General features: G+C 38.0%; 1 protein-coding gene across 1 annotated transcript in view; it reads left to right on the forward strand.

The window, feature by feature from the left end:
• Positions 1-667: 667 nt before the first annotated feature.
• The window catches only part of LOC145986012 (uncharacterized), a 51,241-nt gene continuing 26,389 nt past the window's right edge, over positions 668-25,519 (forward strand). The window contains exons 1-4 of the mRNA XM_083120181.1: positions 668-791; positions 2,250-2,381; positions 3,409-3,486; positions 8,763-8,849. Coding sequence (XP_082976307.1) covers positions 693-791; positions 2,250-2,381; positions 3,409-3,486; positions 8,763-8,849 — 396 coding nt within the window. The 5' untranslated portion in view covers positions 668-692. The remainder of the gene's footprint in view (positions 792-2,249; positions 2,382-3,408; positions 3,487-8,762; positions 8,850-25,519) is intronic.

Here is a 25,519-nt window from a genome sequence, read left to right on the forward strand (position 1 = left end):
CTGGAAAATCTGGGAAAGTCAGGGTATTTGTTTTGCCAAAATGAGTGGGAATCCTGCTTTCATAAACATAATAACAAAGTGGAAGAATTTTGTATCAAATTACGGCTATTTAAAATTATTAACTGATATATAAAATGTTGAGAAAATTTTGTTACCCCTCTTGCCGTCCTCTGTGTCAGAGTAGTTATAACATCTCCGGTTTGGCCTGGCCATGGTTGTGAGCATCTATTCATCAATTGCAGCATATCATCACTCATCCCCATCTTTGCGATTAGCCAAAAGTGGCAGAAAAGTGAAGTAAAATAAACCATTTGTGGGGGGAGGGATTGTGAGTGTGTTTTTTGTAGTCCTTGACACACATGTAAACTTTATTGTTCTATGTATATATTTCATTCCATATTTATCTGAGTCAAGTATAATAAGGCACATATTGTATTGCACTGAATTTCTATGCAGAAGGAAATTACTTTAAATTTTCTCTTCCTTGTTTAGTTTTATTGACTTCTTAATGTTTATTATTATTATTATTTTAATTAACATATTACTAGTATTTCAAGGCACCTGTTTTAATATTTTCACTTTAACATAGAGATTGTTGCTGGTTGTAATCTTCCTTTGGATATACATTGAATTACAACAACTTTTGGTGTTCTTTGTAGCACCATACAGCTCAGTATAATAAGCTGTCGAAGATGCTCCTTGATTTGAGGGATAGCGAACAAAAATTGGAGGGTGTCTTGGTTACGTTGCAGAAGTATGATCATAGTGAGGAGGAGCTTGAGGACCAAGAGGTGATAGCTGAATTCAAGTAGTTTAACCATTTGGCATGGAATTTCCTTTTTGCCCCACCTCTTCCTTGCAGTACTGTATAAAATATTATATCTTATTGTATGTTTTTACTTCTTTGTGTGTAAATTTTATGGCACCTAATCGTTCATATTATGAAAGGAGCATTACTCTCTTTGTATCTTACAAGAATGTCTTCCATTTTTTCCCAAGTATATCGGAAAACCAGCCACAACATGTCTTTTAAGTCCAGTTCCTTGTATATATTTGTGTGAGATCTTTGCATTTTACCTGTATCATCATTTCAGCATTGGTGGCTCGGTGGTTGAGTGTGTGAAGTGGTCGACTTTTGATCTCACAATAAATACCCATCCTGGGTATTCGTGTTCTTTGTGAGTGTCACTTCATCAATTTCATCTAATCATCACTCATTCTCGTCACTGTCATTAGCCAAAAGTGGCAGAAAAGCTATGCTAAATAACAAAAATTCAAATATCATTGCAGCATCACCCCTCCCGTACTCCTCTGTGAGTATTGAACTCCATATAGCTCTTCACATCAGTCCACAAAGACACAGTTGAATGTAAATAAACGTCTTGTTTAGTATATTGCATTTTATTTTTGTAGTATTTTCCTCCCATTTATTTTTGTCCTGGTTTTTTAAAAAGATTTTTTTTCCAGTTTTGCTTTTAAAAATATATTTTTTCTGTAGTTGTATATGTGTTGCATGCTAACTTTATATTGGGTGACTTTCATGTAGTATATGTTCCTTCTTTAAACAATACTTGTGTGTGTGTGTTCAACAGGATGTTATATTATTAATTAAGTTCTAGTTAGGGTTGGAAATTTGTGATTTCTTTCTATCATTTTTCCATACCTAGTAATAACTATTAATTTACTGACAAAGCTATGAAATCTGTTTCTGAGTATTAGCTTTCAATAAGCGATGAAAAATTTAAATGGAATGGTTTCAGGGCCATATTTTGGTTATGTTATGCTTCTTTATGTCAATGTTGATATTTTTACTACAGAATAAAAACATATTGTGCAGTGATTAAGTGTCCTGCCTTCATAAAATGTTAGTTTTGTGTGCAGTAAAAATACATTCTATATTTGTATATGGATATCAGATAATATTTTTTTCAAAAACAGAATCCCAGTTTTACTTTTAAAATGCTAATTTATTGATAGGCTGTAATAAATTGATCGGTTAAGTCCACCCCCTGGAATCTGCATATTTACTGTGCATAAAATGGACTTAAAACACAAACTCAATAGAACAATGGAATCTGCATATTGGATGCTTTGTTACATCACTTGAGAACTCATTCCCATTGTGTATGATTTGTTTGACTATTGTTGGTAAATTGGAAGTGAAAGAACATGAGAACTGTATAGCAGTTTTTTTATAAGATCAAATATAAGTGAGTTGTAAGTTTATGATGTAACATGTATATTTCCAGAACTCGCAAATCCAGCAAGAAATCCCTACAAGTCAGGGTCCACAGTCAACTCCTCAAGGATCAAAGGGTTCCGTTGGTTATTCAAAGACTGAGATGTCTGTCGTTAATTCTGCACGGGGCGAAGGCGAATCAGTAAGTACTTCCATAGAGAATGTTACATACTAGTAGAAAATTGCACTTAAATATTAAGAGTTATTACTTGATTAATTGCAGATGGGGTTTTAGAATCCAATTATCTAGAGATGTACAAAGAAATGTTGCCTGACACTTTTGAAAAGTTCAAATATCATGGGAATTAATGTAAACTGCAACACATGCCATAATGGGTAATATGCAAATGCCATGAGGGCCAGTCCTTCGCAGATAATTGCCTGTCATATACAATAAATCTACTACATAATATGTAGAAACCTTTTCAAATTCCTGGTTATTTGATTCAAAATCTACTATGTGTACAGCTTTTCTCTGTTTCTGTAGACAGTAACTTGAGTCAGAATGTTCAGCAAATTGATCCAAATTTTTAAATTGAAATGTAAAATATATTAATGGTATGCCCAAGTTACAATACATCTTGCAGTTGTATCATGCAAGTCTATATGTGATAACATTATGTGTATTCTTGTTAACATAATTGCTTTGTCACAAAACTGTATACATTCCAGGGCCATGCGTCCTCTCTTGCATCAGAATATTTTAAGTGTACTTTTTGCACAGATAGGGTAATCAAAATAGGACCTACACTTTAAAGTGAGATTTGCATCACTATGCACATCTACCAGATGGAAATGCATCTAAAAAATCAGATTAATTCTCATTCTTAACAAAAAGGGCCTCCCCGATGGTGCAGTGGTATCATCGTTGCCTTGTAATCAAGGGGTCCCAGGTTTGATACCTGCTGGAGGCATATAGTTGTTCGGTTCCCACTTTAAACTGTAGGTCCAGTCCCGATTTGGCTTACTGTGCATAAAGTGGACTTAAAAATACCAATGCAATCAATCAATATTTTTTAACAAAAGTCTTGGTGTGTTCGTTTCTATTCTAATTCCAGAAAGTAAGGTTCATACATAATTTTGTATATGTATTTAGTAAATTCTGAGAGCTCATTTGCTTCTTTTGTATTATTACATTGTGTATTACATAATCAGTTTTTTTCTTGCAGTCTACAGGTGTTTTCAAGTCTTCTGATTCGGCTACAAGGAATGAACTAAGAATCAAAGTAGAGGAATCTCAAAGAAAGGTAAGCAAAAATTAACAGCTTACGTTATACTGCGTGAGGCACGTAAAAGTACCACCTGAAATAGCGAAGAAACCAGAAACAATAGCGATGTGAGGTTTGCGGGAAATAATAATATCAAATGGGGCTCGTAAATCGGAGGTATGGGGTGGGTCGAAAAATATCGACAAATGGGGCATCTGGAGCAAAGTCATATTTTTTTAAATGGAACTATATACAATAACATGCATAATATAAAAGAGCACACGCAGAGAAACACAACGCCGTTGGTCTCATGCATCTACTGCACATAGGAATGAAGATATGGCCATGTGAAAATATGTAAACAAACTAACAAGTGGCCCACGTGACCGTCAGTACCATGGCATGTACAAGTATGAGATGTCGGAAGCCATTGGACAAGATGAAGACAGAACGTGTTAAAGGAAGAAAAAATACAGTAGACATCGTCAGCACCATGTATTTGATAGTGTTACAGCATAATGAAAATGTCCATGACAGTATGTCGAAGAACCACTGCGTAAGAAGCGAAAACCTGTCAAAGTGTGTGTTCAAAGTGGTGGCCGTCAGCTGCGATACAGGCAACGAGGCACCCACGCAAAGATCGTTGCACAGAATGTAGCATCTCATAGGGAATGTCCCTACAGGCCGCAGTAATGCGGTGTTGCATATCCTCTGGAGTTGTTGGCACATCCCGGTAGACAATGTCCTTCAGCTTTCCCCACAGGAAAAAGTCTAACGGTGTCAAATCTGGGGAACGAGCCGGCCATTTGACAGGCCCTCCACGTCCAATCCAACGATTTGGAAATGTATTTTCCACACATGCTGTAGCGCGTCTTGCACTGTGAGCTGGGCACCCGTCATGTTGGTACCACATATCCCTCCTTGTCTGAAGTGGTATGTCCTCCAATAGTACAGGCAGTTCATGTTGTAAAAACTGTATGTATCGGTCAGCATTCAGTGTCCCTTGTATAAGAAAAGGGCCAATGAGATGTTCACCCACTATACCACACCACACGTTCACACTCCATGGGCGCTGGCGTTCCACTTGGCGAAGCCAATGTGGATTTGTCACCGACCAATAGTGCATGTTCCTTAGGTTGACATTTCCATGATTGGTAAAAGTTGCCTCATCAGTGAAGAGGATACGTGACTAATCGGGTGTGTTGTGTCGTAACATCCATGTGCAAAACCGAACACGGTCCACAAAATCATTCCCGTGAAGTTCCTGATGGAGGGAGATATGATATGAGTGAAACTTGTGTGTATGCAGAATGCGCAATACACTTCGCTGACTCATCCCAGCATCCCTGGTAATTTCACGGGAGCTAACATGCGGATTCACAGCAACAGCGGCGAGAACATTTGTTGCACCTGCCTCACCTGTAGTTGGCTTGTTCTGCACACGTGCTCGTGGTGTTACACTTCCGGTGTCTCTTAATTTAATAAATAACTTACCAAACAGACGTCGAGATGGCTGTCGTCTGTCCGGATATCTCTCTGCGTACACACGGTAGGCTTCTGAGGCATTCTTTTGGCATTCCCCTTAAATCAGGATGATGTCCGCTTTTTCTATGTTTGTGAACACCATAATCTTCGCTCTTACCACTACGACTGCTTGCTATGAACTAACACGATCTCGTGGACCTGCTATCAAAACTTGCTCTGCGTAAAGGCAGTTCTGTCAGGCACCTGAGAAGTCTTACATGCCGTGGTACTGACGGTCAAGTGGGCCACTTGTTAGTTTGTTTACATATTTTCACATGGCCGTATCTTCGTTCGTATGTGCAGTAGATGCATGAGACCAACGGCGTTGTGTTTCTCTGCGTGTGCTCTTTTATATTATGCATGTTATTGTATATAGTTCCATTTAAAAAAAATATGACTTTGCTCCATATTTTTCGACCCACCCCATACCTCCGATTTACGAGCCCCATTTGATATTATTATTTCCCGCAAACCTCACATCGCTACTGTTTCTGGTTTCTTCGCTATTTCAGGTGGTACTTTTAGGTGCCTCACGCGGTATAGTTGCTTGTGGTTAGGATAAAAATGTCCATGTGATGACTTCAAACAGAATTACCAGGGGTCCTAATGTCTTCGAAATCATGGAAAAAAGTGCAAAAGTCAGTGAATTTTATAGGCCGGATCTAGTATATATTTCTGGAGTTTGGCTATTTTTTGAGCCCACAAAAATGCCACATGACACTCACTGACTCTAAATATCCTGGAAATTATGCAAAATTAAAATTTTCATTTATTTGCACCAGTTTTGTGTGAAAAACAGATTTTGAGATTAAAAGAGCTATTTTAATATTCTGACATAATTCTTGGATATTTTAAAGTAAATTCTGGCATAATATTAATTCATATTAATATTAATGAATTTTTTGAACAACTATTAATTATTAAAATTTGCAAACATCGACAGTTCACATTGTATGTAAGGATGTTTATATCCCTTGAAAGTGGTATTGACGCCGCCCTAGAATTTTGTAAAAATATTCAAAAATCTGCAAAGTCAGTAAACCTTTTCCTCAAGTCAAGCCTGTCAGTTTACACACTATTTAATTAAAACCTCTCCTGAAGAAGTAAAATCTCTCTTTGCCGTTGCACCGGTCCTTAGCCCCAGATGGAATACCAACGATTTTTCTTCTTAAAACTACTAACTCCTTGCCTCACCCTCTGTGCCTCTTATACAGGTATGTTTCCAGATTTGTTGAAGTGTGCCAATATTGTACCAATCTATAAATCTGGAGACAAGAGTTCCACAAAATCTTACAGACCAATCTCTCTTTTGTCACCTCTCTGTATTGTCTGTGAGAAAATAGTCCAAGACAGGTTCCTAAAGTTCACATCCCCTCGTATAAATACTGATTGGTTTCCTTCCAGGCAGCATTTGCTTGACCAATCTTTCAGTACTATTTTCGCATGCTACTAATCAATTTCAAATAATTCCCAGCTTTACATTGTATATTTGGACATTTCAAAAGCCTTCGATAAAATAAATCATAATCTCCTTCTTTATAAATTACAATCCAGTTTTAACATCCATGGGAAATTTCTATCCTTACTACAAGCGTGTTATCCTTGCTGGCAACTCTTCCAGCTTTCTTCCTGTTTTGTCTGGAGTCCCCCAAGGTCCCACTTTTGTTCCTTCTTTACATGGATGATCTGCCCCGACAGACTGTCCTCTCTCTATATAAATATACTTCTGTTTGCCCATGACTGTAAACTCTTCACAGAAATCTCATCAGAACAGAATGGTTTAATCTTACAGCAAGCTCTTACAGAACTACTTGTGCAGTGTCATCCGTGGAAATTTGAATTGAGCCCTCTGAAGTGCTCCTGCCTCACCAACTCCCTAAAAGGAACAAACTCAGTTGTGCTAGTCTTGAAAACAATCCCATCTAAAAAGTTTGCTCTCAAAAAGATCTTGGAGTTATCATCGACGAAAAGCTAAACTTTAATGAGCAGATTAGAAACACTACTAAAAGAACACTGCATCTTCTCAGTGTTGTGTACAAATTCACTGAAATCCAAAACCAATCATCCATCTGCATATTTTACAAATCCCTTATCTCCCAGATTGATTCTGTCCTCAACATTTTCCTTGCCATTGCTCACCACAGAATACCTTCTCTGAGGCACCTCCATAAAACAGATATTATGTGTGTCTTGAATATCCAACCACCACACAATCGTTGCAAATTAGCAGACATGAAATTTTTGCACAGAATCATGAATGGCAAATTTAAATCTGAATTCCTGTTCAACAAATGTCATCTTCAAGGCCCCATACGGTCAACCCTCAACATAAAGTTCTTTCACAATCCCACTATAAGGCTCTCACTTCTACAGCAGTCTCTTTTCTACTGGCTTCCTCGGGCTTATAATAACCTGCCTCCAAATGTGGACATATTCTTGCCAGAGCAAAGTTTTAGAAAATTGTTAACGATGTGTGTATATATAAATGTGATTTTTTTTTCACAGCCATCTCTATTTTTTGTTGTTATTATTATTGTTTTCCTGCTGTTACTGTTTCAGTATAAAATGGTCATTCAGTACTGAATCTGAAACTTTAGATAAAATAAAAAATTAAAGAACGTTGGGAGGTTGATGAAAAGATTCTCTCAGGCTATCGACCAGGTGATTTGTGGAAAACATTCCAAGCTTTCGAGAGCTAACGTCACTCTCATATTCAGGGTAGAAGTGCAGTCCTGAGCGTCAATCCGGTGTATATACATTCTTGGATGGGGGTTGCCGGTGAAGATGATGGACCAATTGGGTACCATGTCCACTACATCTGTGCTGCTGGTCGACTATCGCTAGCCAAGCTGGGTCCAATTCGAGCCCCGTGTCACGATTGAGATTCTCCTTTTCCCCATGAATAGCTATTGCTTCTTTTATGATGTGGTCCCAGTAGTTTGAAGATTTGGCTATAATTTCAGTGTTGTTGAAATCTGGTCTATGGCCCTCGTTGATTGAATGTTCCGCTAATCCTGACTTTTCCGGATGGAAATTCTTAATGTAGCTTTGGTGTTCTTTGCATCTACCCATCTTTGTCCTACCCATCTGCCCAATGTATGCTTTACCGGATTTGCATATAATACTGTAAACTCCAGGTGTTTTAAGTCCTAATCGTCCTTGAGGTTGCGTAGTAGGCTTCTGACCTTTAGTGGTGGTTTGTGAATAGTTTTTATGTTGTGCTTCCTGAGAATTTGGCTTATAATTGCAGAGAGATTTCCGGTGTATGGCAGGATGGCTATCTTCATGTCACCTTCATCATGGTTTCTTGGAGTGTTTGGATTCCCTGGTGTGTCCAGATTTCCCAATGTGTCTGGATTTCCTCGTGTGTCTGGATTCTCTGATGTGCTGGTCTTCTTGAACAGTACTCGTTTCAGATGAGAGTGACGTTAGCTCTCGAAAGATTAGAATGTTTCCCCAACTCACCTGGTCGATAGCCCGAGAGAATCTTTTCATCATTCGTCGCCAGGTTACTTCAACATTGGGAAGGTTTTTGTCTCGCCAGGATTATAGACTGAAGCTTCTTGGTTATAGAAATTTTGTGTAAAAATTTTAAATGTTAATGATTTTTCAACTATGAAATAAACCTCATTCATTTGATTAGGAAGTAAATGTGAGATAAACCTCATTCATTTGATTAGGAAGTAAACATGAAGACTTAAGATTTATTTGTTAGTCCATTAAAGCATTTTATGTCCTTTTTTTGTTACATAATTTGTATATGCAGCACTCTTTATGCTGTTTTTCTTCAGTTGCAGGCCCTGCAAGAACAGCAGACTGCTCTGCTTAGCTTGCAGCAAAAGGCCCAGCATCAACTTAATGAAGCAATAGCGACACAGGTGAGCAAATAAGGATTACTAGAACATAGGGATGGGACCGATTAATCGGTACTCTATCGGTATCGGCCGATATAAGCATATTGGTTTATTGGTAAAATTATTGATTATTTTACCGGTTCGATATATAGATAAATATCTTATAATTTAGTGCAAAATTCTGCCATTTTGTTGTAATTTTTATGGATAATCTCCATGCCCTTCTTTCTAAAATAGTTAATATCTAAATATTCAACTTCATTTGCACTTCAGTCACCTCGAAACACATTTATTAAGGAGATCAATTAACATTTCAGGTTCTTCAAGGACCATTTCTAAGTTTATATTGGATCGGTAGAATATCAGTTATCGGTGTCGGTAAATTTTTTATCGGTATCGGCCAAAATTTCATATCAGCCCATCCCTACTAGAACATAGTTTTTTTAAAAGTTGTTGTCAATGTGAGTAGTATGGATTAACTGACCTGGAATTTTAAGTGTTATATATATAAATTCATGTTATGAAAAAGCAATCAAATGAAGATTCTTTATTAGTACATATGTATGTATATTTGACTATCTCTATTGGAGATGGCCACAAAGTCCAGATAACTGATTTCCAGATTTCAAATTATCCTCTATCCATCTTGGATGTAATGGATATCCGGATTTCAAATTATCCTCTATCCATTTCGGATGCAATGGATATTCCAAATTAAAAAAAAAAAGGTAATGTGCTCCCCTGTGTTATGCACCATGCCATGAAGGAATGCAGCTGTGTGTTATCAACCTGATGAAATTCTCCTACACCCAAATATCCAGATAATTCTGATATCTGAATAAACTGAATCTCCAGATAGTATGGATATGTGGATAATTTGGGTATCCAATTTGATGAAGGATTTGTAGAAAATTCGTACAATGAAATATGAAAATAGCAAATAATAGAATATGTGGAGAGCCCATAAAATGGATAAATTAAAAACTGTCCAGATACTGCACACATTAGGACATCCAGACATTTCAGATAATCTGAATATCGATATCTGGATAATCCATACAATTTGGATATATAGATTATCTGGATTTGGCCATGTCTAATTTCCATCTGATTGAGCATATTTTAACAATTTTTTGGTAAAATTCAGCATATTTTAGATCTTGCAAGGTATATTTATATATTTTTTTGTTGGAATAATATAAATAGGCGTTCAAATTTCATACTTTATACTTGTTTCTGTTCTGGTTTTCATTCTTATATAAATAGTTTGGCCCATGAAATAAGTCATAGGTAAAAAGGTAAATCTACTTTCTGTTCATCGTAATATGTAGTGAATATATATGACGAGATGTGGAGGTAATGCCCCACACATTACAATCTCAATTATTTGTGGAGGTGACTTTATGAGCACCACACTCTGGCTGCCTTTATCTCCCCCTCCCTTCCCCCAGGTTGTCTCCAGGTACCCATTTATTAGGTGCTGGGTGAACCCCAGAGCCACTCCATGCAGGAACATTAAAACACTATTAATTCATTTATAATGTTGGGGCATATTTTTTTAATGTTTTAATGCATTATGCAACGTTTAGGTTGTAAGTGCATTTTTGTGTCATGAAAATCCTAGTTCTACTAATAAAATATCAATAGAAATGTGTAGATACAATAACAAGTATTCTAGTGATGTGATATTAAATGACAAATATTAATACCTCAGTGACTACTGTGGGTTTTGCCTTAGAAATAGAAACTGAGATCTTTACAAAATCTGCGTAGATAAATACAAGGTGGTATCAAAAAGTTTTGAGACTAATGGTAACTCTGTTAAGCCTTGCTTCCATGTTAATAAAACATTAAAATACTGACCAAGGTAGAATTTATTGTATAAAAGATATATACACTAAAAAGGTAACATTTCCACCCTCTAACAGGGTTTTCTTCAGATGAATATTCACAATAGATTGTTAAACGTTACCTTTTTAGTGTATATATATTTTTTATACTATAAATTCTGCCTTGGTCAGTATGTTAATGTTTTATTTCGAGACTAGTTCTCTAGCATGCCAACAGATGGCAGCACAAGGCTGCATGCACAGTCATCACTGGGAGCACCGACCTTCATGAGTCAGCGTGACAAGAGACATTGTCGTATGTACATTGGGAGCTGTGCAAATGGTGCTATTCTGTGTGTTACCCCAACTGCGATTTCATCATAGACAGCAAGTTAGAACAGAGCAAACATGAAATTCTGCGTGAAACTGGGCAAATCTGCCACAGAGATGGTTTGCATGATTAGACACATTTACGGCGATGCTGCAATGAGTCGTTAGAGATGTTTTGAGTGGCATGTGCACTTCAAGAGCGGAAGAACTTCACTGGTAGACGACGAGAGATCTAACTTGCTGTGCATGATGAAATCGCAGACGTGGTAACACACGTGGTTAGAATAGCACCAGTTGCACAGCTCCCGATGTGCACAGGTAGAACATCTCATCTGGTGTCCACAGTCCCCCGATCTTAACATCATTGAGCCTTTGTGGGTTATTTTGGAGGCCAAAGTGCGTAATCGGTTTCCACCTCCAATGACACTTTCGGAACTTGAGACTGTTTTGTGCGAGGAGTGGCTACGTATTCCAGTTCACACTGTACAGGACCTTTATTTGTCTATCCCACGTAGGATACAAGCTGTCATTCAGGCAAGGAGGGGCCCAACCCCGTACTAATACACGTTTTCTGCAATTGCATTGGTGTTCATATTATTTTGTCCATTACCTGTATGTATCCAGTCCCGATTAGTCCAACAGCATGAAGTGAACAAAACAAGCTTTGTCAAACTTACTCATTTTTAGACGTTGCAAATTATCAGTGACGTGCGCAATATTTTTGAAAGGGGGAATGGGGTTATGTATAATTTTTATAGAAGTTAGCCATCACTTTGCCATCTCTTCGTGCCTATGACGTTCTTTTCTTTTTTTAGAAATTCTGCCCAGAGGGAGGGTCTTATGCCCCCCTTCAGCCCCCTTTGGGCATACCACTGATTATTATTTACATCCATGTTAATTGACGTTTTATTATTGGAGGGCAAATACCCCTTCCACCAATAGTTTCCCCGTAAATAATGTTTCCCTTTTTTTTTTTTCCTTTGTCTTCCCGTCAACGTTTAATATTGCGTGATTTATTTTCAGCACGTGAATGGTTCCAAAGCGATTATAATATTCTTAGCACCATGTGCATTTCCTTCCTGCACTGCTCTGTGTGTTCAAGGTGTTTATCAGAACAAAAAAAAAGCTTGTCTTTTTCTAACTCCTCGCTTTGTATTTTTCCTAATCGTCAAAACAAAACAACCTTCAGAGAGGAGATTCAAAACAATGCCGTTTTTCTTCCCTTCAGAGTGATTAGTGAGTCATATAGTGGAACCACAAGCATAAAAACCTGTGCAGACCCGCGACTCCTGAGCACCGTACTCCTGCGAGAAGGGGAGGGGGAGAGTGGACCGTGTTTCCTTATGGCGCGAGCTGAAAGGAAGAAGAGGAAGCTGCGCGGGGACTTTTCGTCCAAGGTTTTTTTTTTCTTGTGGTCGCTCTATAGCTCTGGAGCCACAAGATGAAACATTGGTGCCGATTGCCAGCTGCCCTTTGCCTGCAGACATCCCTCCCACAGTTTGTAATGGGTGGGAGGGGAAGGGGAGACAAACAGGTGGTGGAGGGGCACCAATACAGTTGAACAAGTCTTATCAGAAATGTGCTTATTCCCAGCCAAGTTTTAGGAAGAAAAGGAAGGCAGGAGGAGGGGAGAAGGAACACTGCTTGAAGCTCTCCCATGTGTCATGTCAATACTTCTGACATATGAGCAAGATTTCTGACACGGGGCATTAAAGAATGACAAAGGGGCTGAATCCTTCAATTACTGCATAGACCTGCACAGTGCCAGAGTAATGAGCTTAAGGGGGGGGGGGGGGAAGATGGGCGTCTTTCACTTGCTTGCTACACTATGTTCGTTGAATGCGCATATTCAGGTTGAGATCCCAGAGGAAAGGCTTTTCGCCTTTATGTTAATTGGTTAAGATGTCTCGTGTAAGGGTGCTCACTTCCACGTGAGCAAGAAAATCTGGGCAGAAATACTTGACACTTTTCAGTAATTACAAGACTAGGGATGATTCCATAGGGGGCATGAGGAAACACATGCCCCCCCCCCCTGCAAATGAGAAAAAGGTGACGGTAAAGACAGCAGCCCCCTTGCTCCTTTGGCCCAAATATGCATTTTAATGACATTTAGATGTGCACTAAATTTAGCTGCTCTCAGAAAATATTGCCGCACCCCTCGTTTATTCATTCAATTATCCTGGCCCCATCACTTTACAACATTCGAGTCGCGCAATATGCATAGAGAAAACATTCTCTGCCTTACGTAGAAGAATCATTTATCCTAACCTCACCCCCTCCCTCCCTCCCCCCACACAATTAATTTGACGCAAATATTTTTCCGTCAGTGAGTAAAATATCATCCTATCTGCCCATAGAAAAAAGTATCACTTTAGCTTGTGAGTTTTCAGCTTCATTCTGATAACCAAATGATATAGCATTCGTGAAAAAAGTTCAGATTAAAAATAATCGAACTACATCCAATCATATTTCGTTAGGAATCTAAATTAATTTCCATTGAAGAAACAGTGCAGTTGTTATCCGGTATGGCAAATCCTTATTTTTTCCCATTTTCAACGTTGCAAACAAGAAGAAAGGAAAAGTTTTTACAAACATGTCCCCTCCTCTATTTTTCTTTCTCGTCAACTAGGAAGGATTCTGTAAATGTGTGGGCAAAGAAGCGAATGGTGATAGAGTCTCGTTGCCAATTTTCCACTTGCGTTTTTATGGAGGGGAAGGGCAAACAAAGACATCTCAGTCACACACATTATGTCCAAACTCTAGGGAAGGCAGCATTTAGAGAGAATCGGTTTGGAAACAGTGAGCCTGCGGCAGAAGGATCGGCCCATTCCATCTTCACAGGGAATGCAAGAAGTGCCGTTTTCCCTTTCTTTCCCTCAAGGGAGGTATGACAAATGCAACTTGTGCACCTCCTCCACCTCCCCTCCAAGGAACCATGCCTCTTCCCTCCCTCCTCAAGCACAAAAACCTAACTTTTGGAAGTTCAAGGTTGTGTGGTGAATGTGAAAGCAAAAAAAGGGAGGGAGAAGTCATGCGATCAACAGAACAGGTTTCTGGCAAACTTTAAGACATCGTCACAGCTCATAGAACGTATAAAGTGGGAAACTGAGAGCGAACATAACATTGAGGTAAACATCCTATATTTAACATTGTGTTTTGCCGATGCCGAACTCGATGAACGTATTAAGCGGGAAAATGTATAATGCAGGAACGTAAAATCGGGGTTTCTCTGTATAATCTGTATTTTTGCAGTTCCTCATAAAGTATACTTTGCAGATTACTTATATCCTTTTGAAGTGATCCAACGTAAGTTTGTGTTTGGAAATTGAAAATACCAGCTAATTTGATTAGATGATCCCCTTCCCCCCCTTTTTTTTTGCTATTTTTACCATCATTACCACAAATTGTTACAAAACCCTTAGGTTTATGTTACATTTTGTAGTTTATATAATTTTTATGTCAACAACATGAATGGATGAAGATTGGTGTGCTTTAGGAATTTTCAATAGGCAAGAAGCAGCAAAATATTGTATAATATTTCTAAAAGCACAAAGGAGCCAGATATTTTTTTTACTTTCAGGGTCACCTCTGATTGTCACAGATGTTACATTTCACTCTTTTTTTTTCTCCAGGGAATATATATACCAAGTGGCATATTTTTGGCTTAGAGCAGTTAGTGAAATTGAAGTCTTCAATTTTATTGTTAATGGGAGTGTGTGTGTGTGCGTGTTAAGTCTTAACACACACACACACTCCCATTAACAATAAAATATTGTGTTCCTATGGTATTGATGCCAAAGTTTGCATTTACTTTGCACCACTATTGTGTCGAGATTGATTTTTTTTATTACATAACATTTTTTTTAATATTTTGATGTAATTATTGAATATTTTAAAACTAAAAATTGTTAATAGTCAATGCATGTAAATGGCGTGGAATGTATCAGTGATAATTGGTAAGAGGATTGGCAAGAGTGTGGGTACTGGTTCAAAGTGGTTTATGGTTCTGCCATAGTTCCTACTGTGTTACACATCTCATTTCTTCAACATTTCAATGCAACAATTAATCCAAATTGTCAGGAAAGTTGATCTTTAGTTTCATAGGATGGTTCAATGTAATAGGGATGGGAGTGATAAATCGGTACTTACTCTATTGGTATCGACCGATATAGCCATATCGGTGTATTGGTAAAATTACTGATAAGTTTAGATATCCGATATAACAATAAATATCATAATTTAGTGTAATATTTTACCATTTTGTTATGATGATTATGACTATAAACATGTAATCTTCATGCTCTAATTTTTTTAAAAAGTAAATGCCTAAATATGCAGGTTATTTTGCGTTGCAGTCATGTGGTAACATACATTTATTAAAGAGGTCAATGAACCATTCAGGTTCTTCAAGGACCATTTGGAATTTTATATCAGATCAGTAGAATATCGGTTACCGGTGTTGGTAAATTTTATATTGGTACTTTATCGGTGTCAGCCAAAATTTCATGTCAGTCCATCCCTACACTGTACAGGGTGTCTAACAGTCAAGAATGTCAAGAAAGTCAAGAAATCAACAGGTAAGTCAAGAAGAAGTCAAATTATGCTTGTGGTGAAGATTTTTTGCTATTTTTTGTGTACAGTGAATTTACATTGTTATATACCTGTACTGGGATTTGATAAAATTGAATACTGTATTTGGAAATCTAAAATTGTATTTAGTTGTCGTTAAGATTTGTTCAATTTTCTTCTTAAGAATTACATTCTTGCATGCATGAAGTTTTGTAAAAATATTAAAAAAGTAATGTGACCATTCCCATCCAGCTTCAGTTTTCATCTTAACTGACCTTGTGGTAGTAGTTTTCTATTAAGTTTGTTGTTTTGAAGGACAAAAGATACTGCTTCATTTCACAACCATACCCATGAGGGTTGGTTGGTTGAGTTCTTCTCTTAGGATGTTGGTTAAAGGTGGTACTGTGAGTCACTGTACTTTTTGCATAATTTTTCTATTGTCGGCTGTTAATGTCAAAATTTTGTCACTTTTCGTGCTTCTTTTCTTGAGTCAGAAACATTAGTTCAGGTGTGAAGTATTCCTCTGTAAAGTTTGCCTTAAGTTGATCTTCATGATCCGACATTGGTCCTCATTCATATTTCTTGATCCTTAGTTGTGTTGAACAGTGGAAAAATTTGATATAACAAATATTCTTTGTTATTTGTATTTTGGAGTGCAAAAAATGTATAATATAATGTGATGGCATGTGCATAATAATTTTGAATGCTAAGATTTAGCTTTGGCTTGAAAAATATTTACTAGAGCACAAAGATTCCAAGAATTGAATCGTAGGCTCAAATAGGAATGAACTTGACAAAGAGCAAAGTGATTCACGTGTTGATCCAAGCTTCAGTCAAGTATTTTTTTCCTTTAAAAATGCTAGAATGCATTATGGCTCCAAAATGTGTTCACAAAGGGCTGAATAGTAAGTTCGAGCCGTGACGCTGCGAGTTCAGTAACAACAATTATTTATGATTTATAATTTTTGTGCGCACATCATAATTTATACATTTCTTGCATGAATTCATTTGTGATGTAAAAAATCTTATATTCAGCACTCCGTAAATCTGAGGATGTTTGCTTCTTGATGCAGGGACTTAGATTTTTGTCTTGTTAGCTGATCTTACCAGATAAATGGATGAATTCCCAATGAGAGAACTTAGTTGGATCAGAGGTTACTTACTCTACATGTAGAAAATTATTATTAATATATTTTTTGGCTAAATAAAGATTAATATAGAAATTATGCTCTCAGATTGAGAATGAAGTTCTGAATGGTGCTTCATGAGTTGATAATAAATAATAATGTTATGTAGGTACATTGTTTATGTAAAATTGGTTCATGTGGTACTTCACTAGATAATAATTGTTGGTGTGTCGAACTTGAATTTCATTTTTTCAATATTATTATGTACTAAAAATTCATTATGCATAGTTGCACTGTATTGGTTCATGATGAACAAGTTCTTGTTGTATTGTTGGAAAACAAATATTCAGTTATACTCAATTGATTATAATGCTAAACATGTAAACAGTTTGTAAATATAGAGGCATTATATTAATTATTATATGTTTAAAAGTCTCAGTAGTGCTCAATTCTGTTGTGGATTCGTCCCTTGTTGAGCGCCAGTATGACAATAAAAATAATACATTGTCATAACAACATATGAAAATAGTTAGGCTAAGTCCAAAGTTCCACATTTGTGCAATATTTATGATAATTTAGTCACATGATTGCTCAAAATTTTATTCAAATAATACAATTAAATGTCTGAAATTACTACTTAAACCTATTCCATTAAATATGATGTTTAAAAAAGCCAATTTGTATATCATGACAAAATTATCAAATTGTGCAATATGTTGAATTCATATTCATAACAGTTATTTTTGACTGACAAAATGAAAAACAAATATTTTAAATCATATGTGTTCTTATAGAAAAGGAAAGTTAAAAATTGTACTTACGTATGTGAGTATAGTGCTCTTATTGTAGAACGACGTTTCAGAGATTGACTATCTCTTTCCTCTTTGACTACCCTCTTTCAGTTGGGTAGGAAAGGCCAAACCTGCAGGTTGCATTGTGATTTATGCAGGTTTTTTAGAATTTTAACTTTTTTAACTTTTTTACCTGTGAATAGGTCTACTGTACAAGTTTTATTAGGGAACGGCTTGGTTTTTACGTACTTCTAATAGCAAAAACTTAATATTTTAAATGTACCCTAACCAACCCTTAACCACAATCCTCATATTACATTTTTGACGCAGTACTATGCCAAGTACTTAGTTTTTATACGAACCTGAGGAAAGAGATAGTCAATCTCTGAAACGTCGTTCTACAATAAGAGCACTATACTCACATACGTAAGTACAATTTTTAACTTTCCTTTTCTATATTCTGGATTTGTGAGTAACACGCGACAAACCTATAAAATGCTATATGTGTTCTTTCAGACAAGAAAGATATGATGCATTCAATTTTATAATTAAATTTATTGAAATTAAAAAAAAAGAAACAGATAAGTTCAGATTTAGCAATATGGAATGGTGATATATTTGTACAATAATTGTTGCTCTTAAAGCATTAAACTGGGCAATGTTATAATAACTTGGATGTTTAAGTTATATAGAAGCCTTTTATGACTCGAATGAACTTTGAATATTATATAATCTTATAAAGATTCGAAAGTTGTGGAATGACACTGATATGTATAATAGATGCCATGTTGAATTGGAAGCAGTGAATAGGTATCTGTTTTCATCTTCCTTAACGGGCAGGCTTGTAAATGTTACAGTTCCTCAAATGAGTGCTTTGAGGAAGGTCGCATAGAGTGACACTTATATGTTCTACGTTTGGAGGTGATTTGATCAGATGATGAATTTCGAAAACTGAAGCTCAGAATTGTAGATACAAATACTTGCTTTATCCTGGAAGGAGATAACAAAGATATATTTTTTTTATGTATAGCATTGATATCTTATAAATGTTCTTGTAAACATATGCATAATATGATGCTATTGTAATTTTTGTTGTTTCTAGTTTTTTTTTATCAATATAATAATTATAAAGTTATCAGTATATGTAAATTTAAATTTCCTTTTCAATATAGCACCATAGCTACCTATTGTGCTGATACTGAGTTTGAATTATACTGACAAAGTCGTTATAAGTACACCATTTTCACACGATAACTTATCGAAGGATAAGAGGTAACTTCTATAGTTTTAGGAAGTCAAGGCGGCATGGTTTCTTTTGGGAGAAGCGCGTTATTATTTCCTGGGGGTCAAGAGCAACATCACGATGAGTATATAAAAGAGCCAATCCTCTTAATCTTTCCTGACCCATCGTCGACCTTATCAAAGATTTTAAGCACCTGAGAGCTGAGAAAGATCGTTCGGCTGTCGCTACGCTAATTGGGAGAGTAAGAAAGATTTCATATAGTCTATTAATAATCAGGAAAACATCCTTGTGCCAATTATTATACAAATCAATTAGAGATGCATCTGTAAATTCGCGCTCAATTTTCCTCTGTCATGCTTGCAATTCAGCAGAGAGAAGACGATGGAACACGGGTTCAGACATACCAAACAAACCACCTGTGTCTCTTCAGATTTTCTCTGGCTGGAGGGAAGGATAACTGCAAGTTTGTATGCGTCTAGAGTAGACTAAGAGAATCGAGATCGTAGGTCTTCAGTTATATTTTCCAAAAGTGGGGTGTAAATTGCCACGCGAAGTAGTCTTCAGGAAGAGAGCAGGATGGGTTGCTGCAATGGATCTGTCTTCTGGCAACACGAGAAATTCTGACATCGATGTCCAATAATTTGCAAGTATCGACCATAACTCTAAAGAGAACACGAAACTCCTGGTTTGCCGAATGGCGTCGATCCTCAAGAACATTAAGAATGTCCTTAACAAAATTTGCAGCTTCGTTCATGTTCACGGTCTTCTTTTGACAAAGCCTGCTCATTGGAAGCGTTATGCCGAGCACATCATCCAAAACAATCAATGTTGTTAAGAATTCAACATTGCATATAGCTGACAAAAGAGAAGTGGCCTTTGCTGCCGTTTGAAGCTCTCCCCACCCTGATATAAAGTACACTGATGTAAAACGTCCCCCTTACCGATGGAAAAGCATATCTACGAATTTGGAGGGGGACGAAATACCGTAAGTCGGCTATGGTAGAATTTCCGGGGGGGTAAAGTACACTGATGTGAAACGTCCCCCCCTACCGATAGAAAAGCGTATCTACGAATTTGGAGGGAGGACGAAATACCAAAGGTCTGCTATGGTAGAATTTCCGGGGGGATAAAGTACACTGATGTAAAACGCCCCCTACCGATAGAGAAGCGTATCTATGAATTTGAAGGGGAACGAAATACCATAGGTCGGCTATGGTAGAATTTCCGGGGGGAGATATACAATAATTCGGGCCCATTGTGTTTCGTTCCCTCCTTGTGTTTATTGAGGGGGGAAAGTTTACAATGGACTTAGGCTCTGTCCGAAAGGTACAAAGTACATACTTGAAGTATGGTCTTGACGGAAGTGACGTCACTTAGTACAGTTCGAAAGTGTCACGTTCATGAGGAATCGACACTACGAGGCAGAGCAAATGAAGTTGGAGGCTCGGTCACGTGACAAGTGGACTTTTTGTTCATTTGTTTGAAATCGCGGAGGTAGAAAGCCAGCAAGTTGTTTGTTGCAGTTCTTCTAATGTGTGGAAATGTATGTATTAGAGCATTTCCAAATGCTATGTGATTTCTGTGATGAAAAACAAGTGTTTAAAACGTGGAAAACCGATGTGTCCTCTGTTATATCTACTAATCGTATTTGGCACTGCAGTCGAATTGCAGTTCGAAAAGTCTTTCCCTCCCGGCCACGACTTCAAGACCGCACTGCGAGACCATTCTCGAAGTATGCTTGCTTCAAGTAGGGTCTTGCACCTTTCGGACACAGCCTTAATCTATTGTATTATTTCCAGGGGGACATTTTACTTTTTCCGGGGGAACATTTGCCATGGGGGCCGTTCTACACTGTGACACCGGCTGCTGGACCCACCTTCAAGTCCGACGTGTATAGACGGTGTTAAAGGCGGAGCTACTGCGGAGCATGCGCACTTGTCTGGTCCCCCTCGAACATCCGGTTACCGTGCTATGGACGTTGATATGAAAGGGCAAAGTGGAGATTCTTTTACAAGGAAATATGGTGTCAACTGTGTAGCACATGGTTGCACAGTTCAATCAGGAACAAATTTTTTGAGTTACGTAACACTTCGTAGGTTTCCGAAGGACGTAGAGAGATGAAACTTGTTGATACAAGCAGAACGAAGAAAGGATTGGTACCCGGAAGGATTTGTACGACTTGCATTTTGTTACAAGCATGTTGATGGTTTATCTGCGTATTGTGTTGAGGTGAAAAGCACACCTCTTAGTGAGGTTTAAACCGAAGTGACACGCGACAGCAGTGGTTCGTACCGAAGTGAGAAGCGACACAGGCCTATTTAGTCTACAAATAAGCATTTACAGCTCATGGCAAATCAAGTCTCAAGCGGCACAGTACATGCCATTGGGAATCTGAGCGATACGTGCAGCTTGTCGTGTCGATTCAGTTAAAAATTTCATTGATCACTGAGGATTCACTTTTAAGTGGCACAGAGATTACACCCCGAGGCGACAATTAACAGCCCCTTTACTCTAAAGGAAACAATTCACCTTGCATACGAGTATACAACAGACTGAGGCGACACGATGCATGGTACTGAGAAAACAACAGTCCAGTCCAAGCGACACGTGCATTTTCTCGCAATGAATTGGTTTGAATGGAAGCTTTCAGACTGCAAAGATACGTGTCTCTTGGAAACCAACATTCAAAAATAAACAACACCTTCCGAATTAAAGCGACACGACAAATTGCAGGCGTCGCTTGTCGCTCGGACTGGGCCGTTTTATCAATACCGTGCATTGTGTTGCCCCGGCCTGTTATTTGCGCAAGCGTGACTGGTGAATGGTTTGCTTTAGATCGAATGCTTCTCTGCGAAATCTCGATATCGCTTGTCGCTTCAATCTGAAAACTCCCTTGTTGTTTGAAGTAAATTAATGCAAGTGAAAGTGGCATGCCATATCATAGGTTTTCCCTAAATCCCTCAGGCGGAAAGGCGACGTTGAAAGCACATATATTTACTAGCATTTGTTATGTGTCATTTCATTAGTTCTGCAGATTTGTTGGCAAAGATTCACTTAAGCATACTCTATAATATAATAATATCACTAGTTTTATAGAATTATCTTTCCCTCAGTTTTCCATTTACAAAATAATTGAATATATCTAAATTTTCGTACGTTTTGAGTTCGTCGTGTGTGTACATGAGATACTTGTATGTATGCTATACAACTGGCGGCCACAAAGACACATCACATTTTAATAATCTGCTCTGCAGTTAATCATCCGACGGATTCTAGACATCCACTCCATGGTAGAACTTCAACAAATACCTTTCTTGACTATCATCCCACAACTGATGAAAACAAGCGCCCATATCTTACTTCGTATGAATCTGCATTGGCAACATCGGTAATTGGCCTAAACCGGAAGTTCCGGGGGAACCGGGCAAGACCTCACTAATGTTTATGTTTACATTTTTAACACGGTCTATATCATATTACCGTGCATGTCCAGCAAAGACTGCGATTTTTCGGTGTTGACTGAAATGTTTTTTTTTTTCTCTTCCTGGTCAGTACCAGAGGGAAGGAAATCAAAATTTCACTACAACAGGGAGTAACGAAGCTCCTGTTGTGGAAAATCACGTTTACCTTGTTAATGAAGGAAATGTAACTTAAAGACATACATGCAGCACTTAAATTATTTGTAATATCAATCATTATTATATCTCCCAAAAATCCATCATCAGGGCAGGCCCCTATCGCCCCCCCCCCCTGTTGATCCGCACCTGGTCGTGTATTCTCTTGAACTTTACTATTAGCTGGTTTCTCTGTCCTAAAAGGAATATAAATTGTGGAAATTTTGGGGAGTTTCGGTTACTCTATAACAATGGCAATTTTTCACTGACTGCATCAAACATTCTGAGCCACTGAAGTGACATCTCTTTGTTATACATAATCACATGGGCGTAAATTGGCGGCGACAAGAAGGACACCTGGCCCTTCCCCCAAAATTTTCAGGTTTATTAAAAATTACTTTTGTTAACTTTTCGGGACCTAAGGAGCAAAGTAATAAGTATTTTTTATGAATTCGCATACGTAAAGTTATTTAGCGAAATAGTCCTCGATGCTGTTTTTATGGGATAGTTCTTTTTTAAAGATTGTATAGTGTGTATGTTGTAATATTTATGCGATTCACACCTCGCACCTACAACATACACTCCCATACATTTTATAACCTTGTCCAGGTTCAACAAATATATAGTATCTGAAGTTCTGTGGAAATATAGCAGAAACTATTGGCAATAGACAGGTATTTCTCGCTCATTTCCCTTTTGATATACGGAGGTTTATTCATATTATCTTAGTTAAAACTAGGCTGTTATTCACAAAATCCCCATCTCAGTGTACCCTGTCCCCCCGTCCCAAAGAGAGTGTGTAGACTCGTGTAGCCACCGGCTTCACGAGTAAAAAAAAAATAACCCTTCAGTACCAAAAAGGTGGCCGAAGGTATATGTGTGTGTGTGTGTTTGTGTGTGTACCCGGTCTCCCACATGAAATAAACTATTGAAATAATGTGAAGACCAAGTGTGTGTATTAAAAGAAAGTTAAAATCCCCGTCGGTTCACATAGTAAATGAAAGTTCTCCCAGCCGCTCCCCTTAGAGAAGAAGGTACCTCTTACATTGCTGTACTCCGCCAAACATCTGAGAGCCACTGCTTATAAAACCAGGGTGGCGACAGACCTGGAAAACCTGGAAAACCGGGAAAAGTCAGGGAATTTGAGGTGTCAAAAAAAGTCAGGGAAATGTCAGGGAATTTCATCTTCATTGACTTTTTTTTTTATTTATTATTTAAAGATATCGTTATGGAACTCTGCACGGGAACAGGAAATCTCGTTCGTAAGTTTCGGCCTCAACTTTTAGGTCCCTTTTATACGCAACACAACCACGGTGCCAGAAACCAGTGATGGCAGGAGGAGAGAGAGAGAGAGAGAGAGAGAGAAATTTCTCTCGCCCGGGCTTCTCGGCGGGAATTTTAAATTCGAACACTCTTTGGAGGAAAATTGTTATAACTTGGGAACTATGGGAGCAATCTACTTCGGATAACTTTTGTTTTGCAGCTAAAATATCAGTGCATGCAACCGTCTACAATTCAGAACACCGGACCGAGGAAGGGGGCTGGGTGGGGGGGGGGGCACGTCCCCCGAATTTCAATGAAAAAAACATAAAAATCTGGAGTTTGCACCCTCTTCTCCCTCTATTTTGGGGAGAAGGCGCGAACTTTAGTATTCTTTTTCAAAGAATGGACATTTCTCAAGAGAATGAAACATGTTTCATGTTCTTGGGTGCCATACAACTTGAATAATAAGCCAAAACGTGATTTTTATTTTTATGAAAAATAGGTAATTTGCATTTTTGGAGAAAAATTGTTATAATTCAGGCACTATGGCAGCAATCTACGTCGGATAAGTTTTGTTTTTCAGCTAAAACATCATAGCATGCAACCGTGTACTATTCAGAACGCCGGCCTAAGGAAGGTCAGCTTGGGGGCATGACCCTCGAATTTCAATGGAAAAAACAAAAATTTGCAGTTTGCCCCTTCTTCCCCCGCTATTTTGGGAAGAGGGCGCGAACTTTAGTATTCTTTTCAAAGAATGGACATTTCTCAAGAGAAAGTAACATGTTTGATGTTCTTGGGTGCCATACAAGTTGAATAATAAGCCAAATGTGATTTTTTTTTTTACAAAAAATAGGTAATTTTCATTTTTGGAGGAAAATTGTTATAACTCGGGCACTATGGGATCAATCTACTTCGGATAAGATTTGTTTTTCAGATCGAACATCAGAGCATGCAACCGTGTACAATTCAGAACGCTGGACCGAGAAAGGGGGGGCTTGGGGGCGCGACCCCCGAATTTCAATGAAAAAACATAAAATGTGGAGTTTGCCCCCTCTTCTCCTTCTATTTGGGGAGAAGACGCAAACCTTAGTATTCTCTTCAAAGAATGGACGTTTCCTAAGAGAATGAAACATGTTTCATGTTCTTGGGTGCCATACAAGTTGAATAATAATCCAAAATGTGAAACTCTGTTTTTTACTAAAAATAGGTAATTTGCAAATTGCTCATAAAATTGTTATAACTCCGGCACAATGGGATCAATCTACTTCGATAAGTTTTGTTTTGCAGCTAAAACATCAGAGCATGCAACCGTGTACAATTCAGAACGCCGAACCAAGGAAGGGAGGTTTTGGGGGCGCGACCACCGAATTTCAATGAAAAAAAACATAAAAATCTGGAGTTTGCCCCCTGTTTTCCCGCTATTTTAGGGAGAAGGCACAAACCTTAGTATTATCTTAATAGAATGGACGTTTTCAAAGAGATTGAAACATGTTTCATGTTCCTGAGTGCCATACAAGTTGAATAATGAGCCAAAATGTGAAACTGTGTTCGGAAATGTGGCATGGATATGTCGCGGAGGAGGGGGGGGGGGGCGTGAGAGGCGGAAGGTTGGTCATCAATGTGAATTTCCCAGGCTTGCTTCAGACCTGTGTCAGAGTTTCCACCTAAACATAAGAGTATGAAGGTCCAAAAAGCACATTCATTTCATAATCAGCACCATGATACAATATGGTATCATCGGGCCAGTACGACCTTACTCTGATGCTACCATATGGTACCATCGGGGGAGTAAAGGTTAAGCCTCTAAATATTACGTGGAAAATGCATTGAATTATAATTTTTCTTGTCCGTATGGGAGTAGTAAGGGGACTTATCAACAGATGGAGGGGATAAGAGCGGGTGGCACCATCCGATAGTTGTCGGACGTC

Source organism: Lepisma saccharinum, chromosome 3 (assembly GCF_977018435.1).
Source record: "Lepisma saccharinum chromosome 3, izLepSacc3.1, whole genome shotgun sequence".
Taxonomy (NCBI): Eukaryota; Metazoa; Arthropoda; class Insecta; order Zygentoma; family Lepismatidae; genus Lepisma; species Lepisma saccharinum.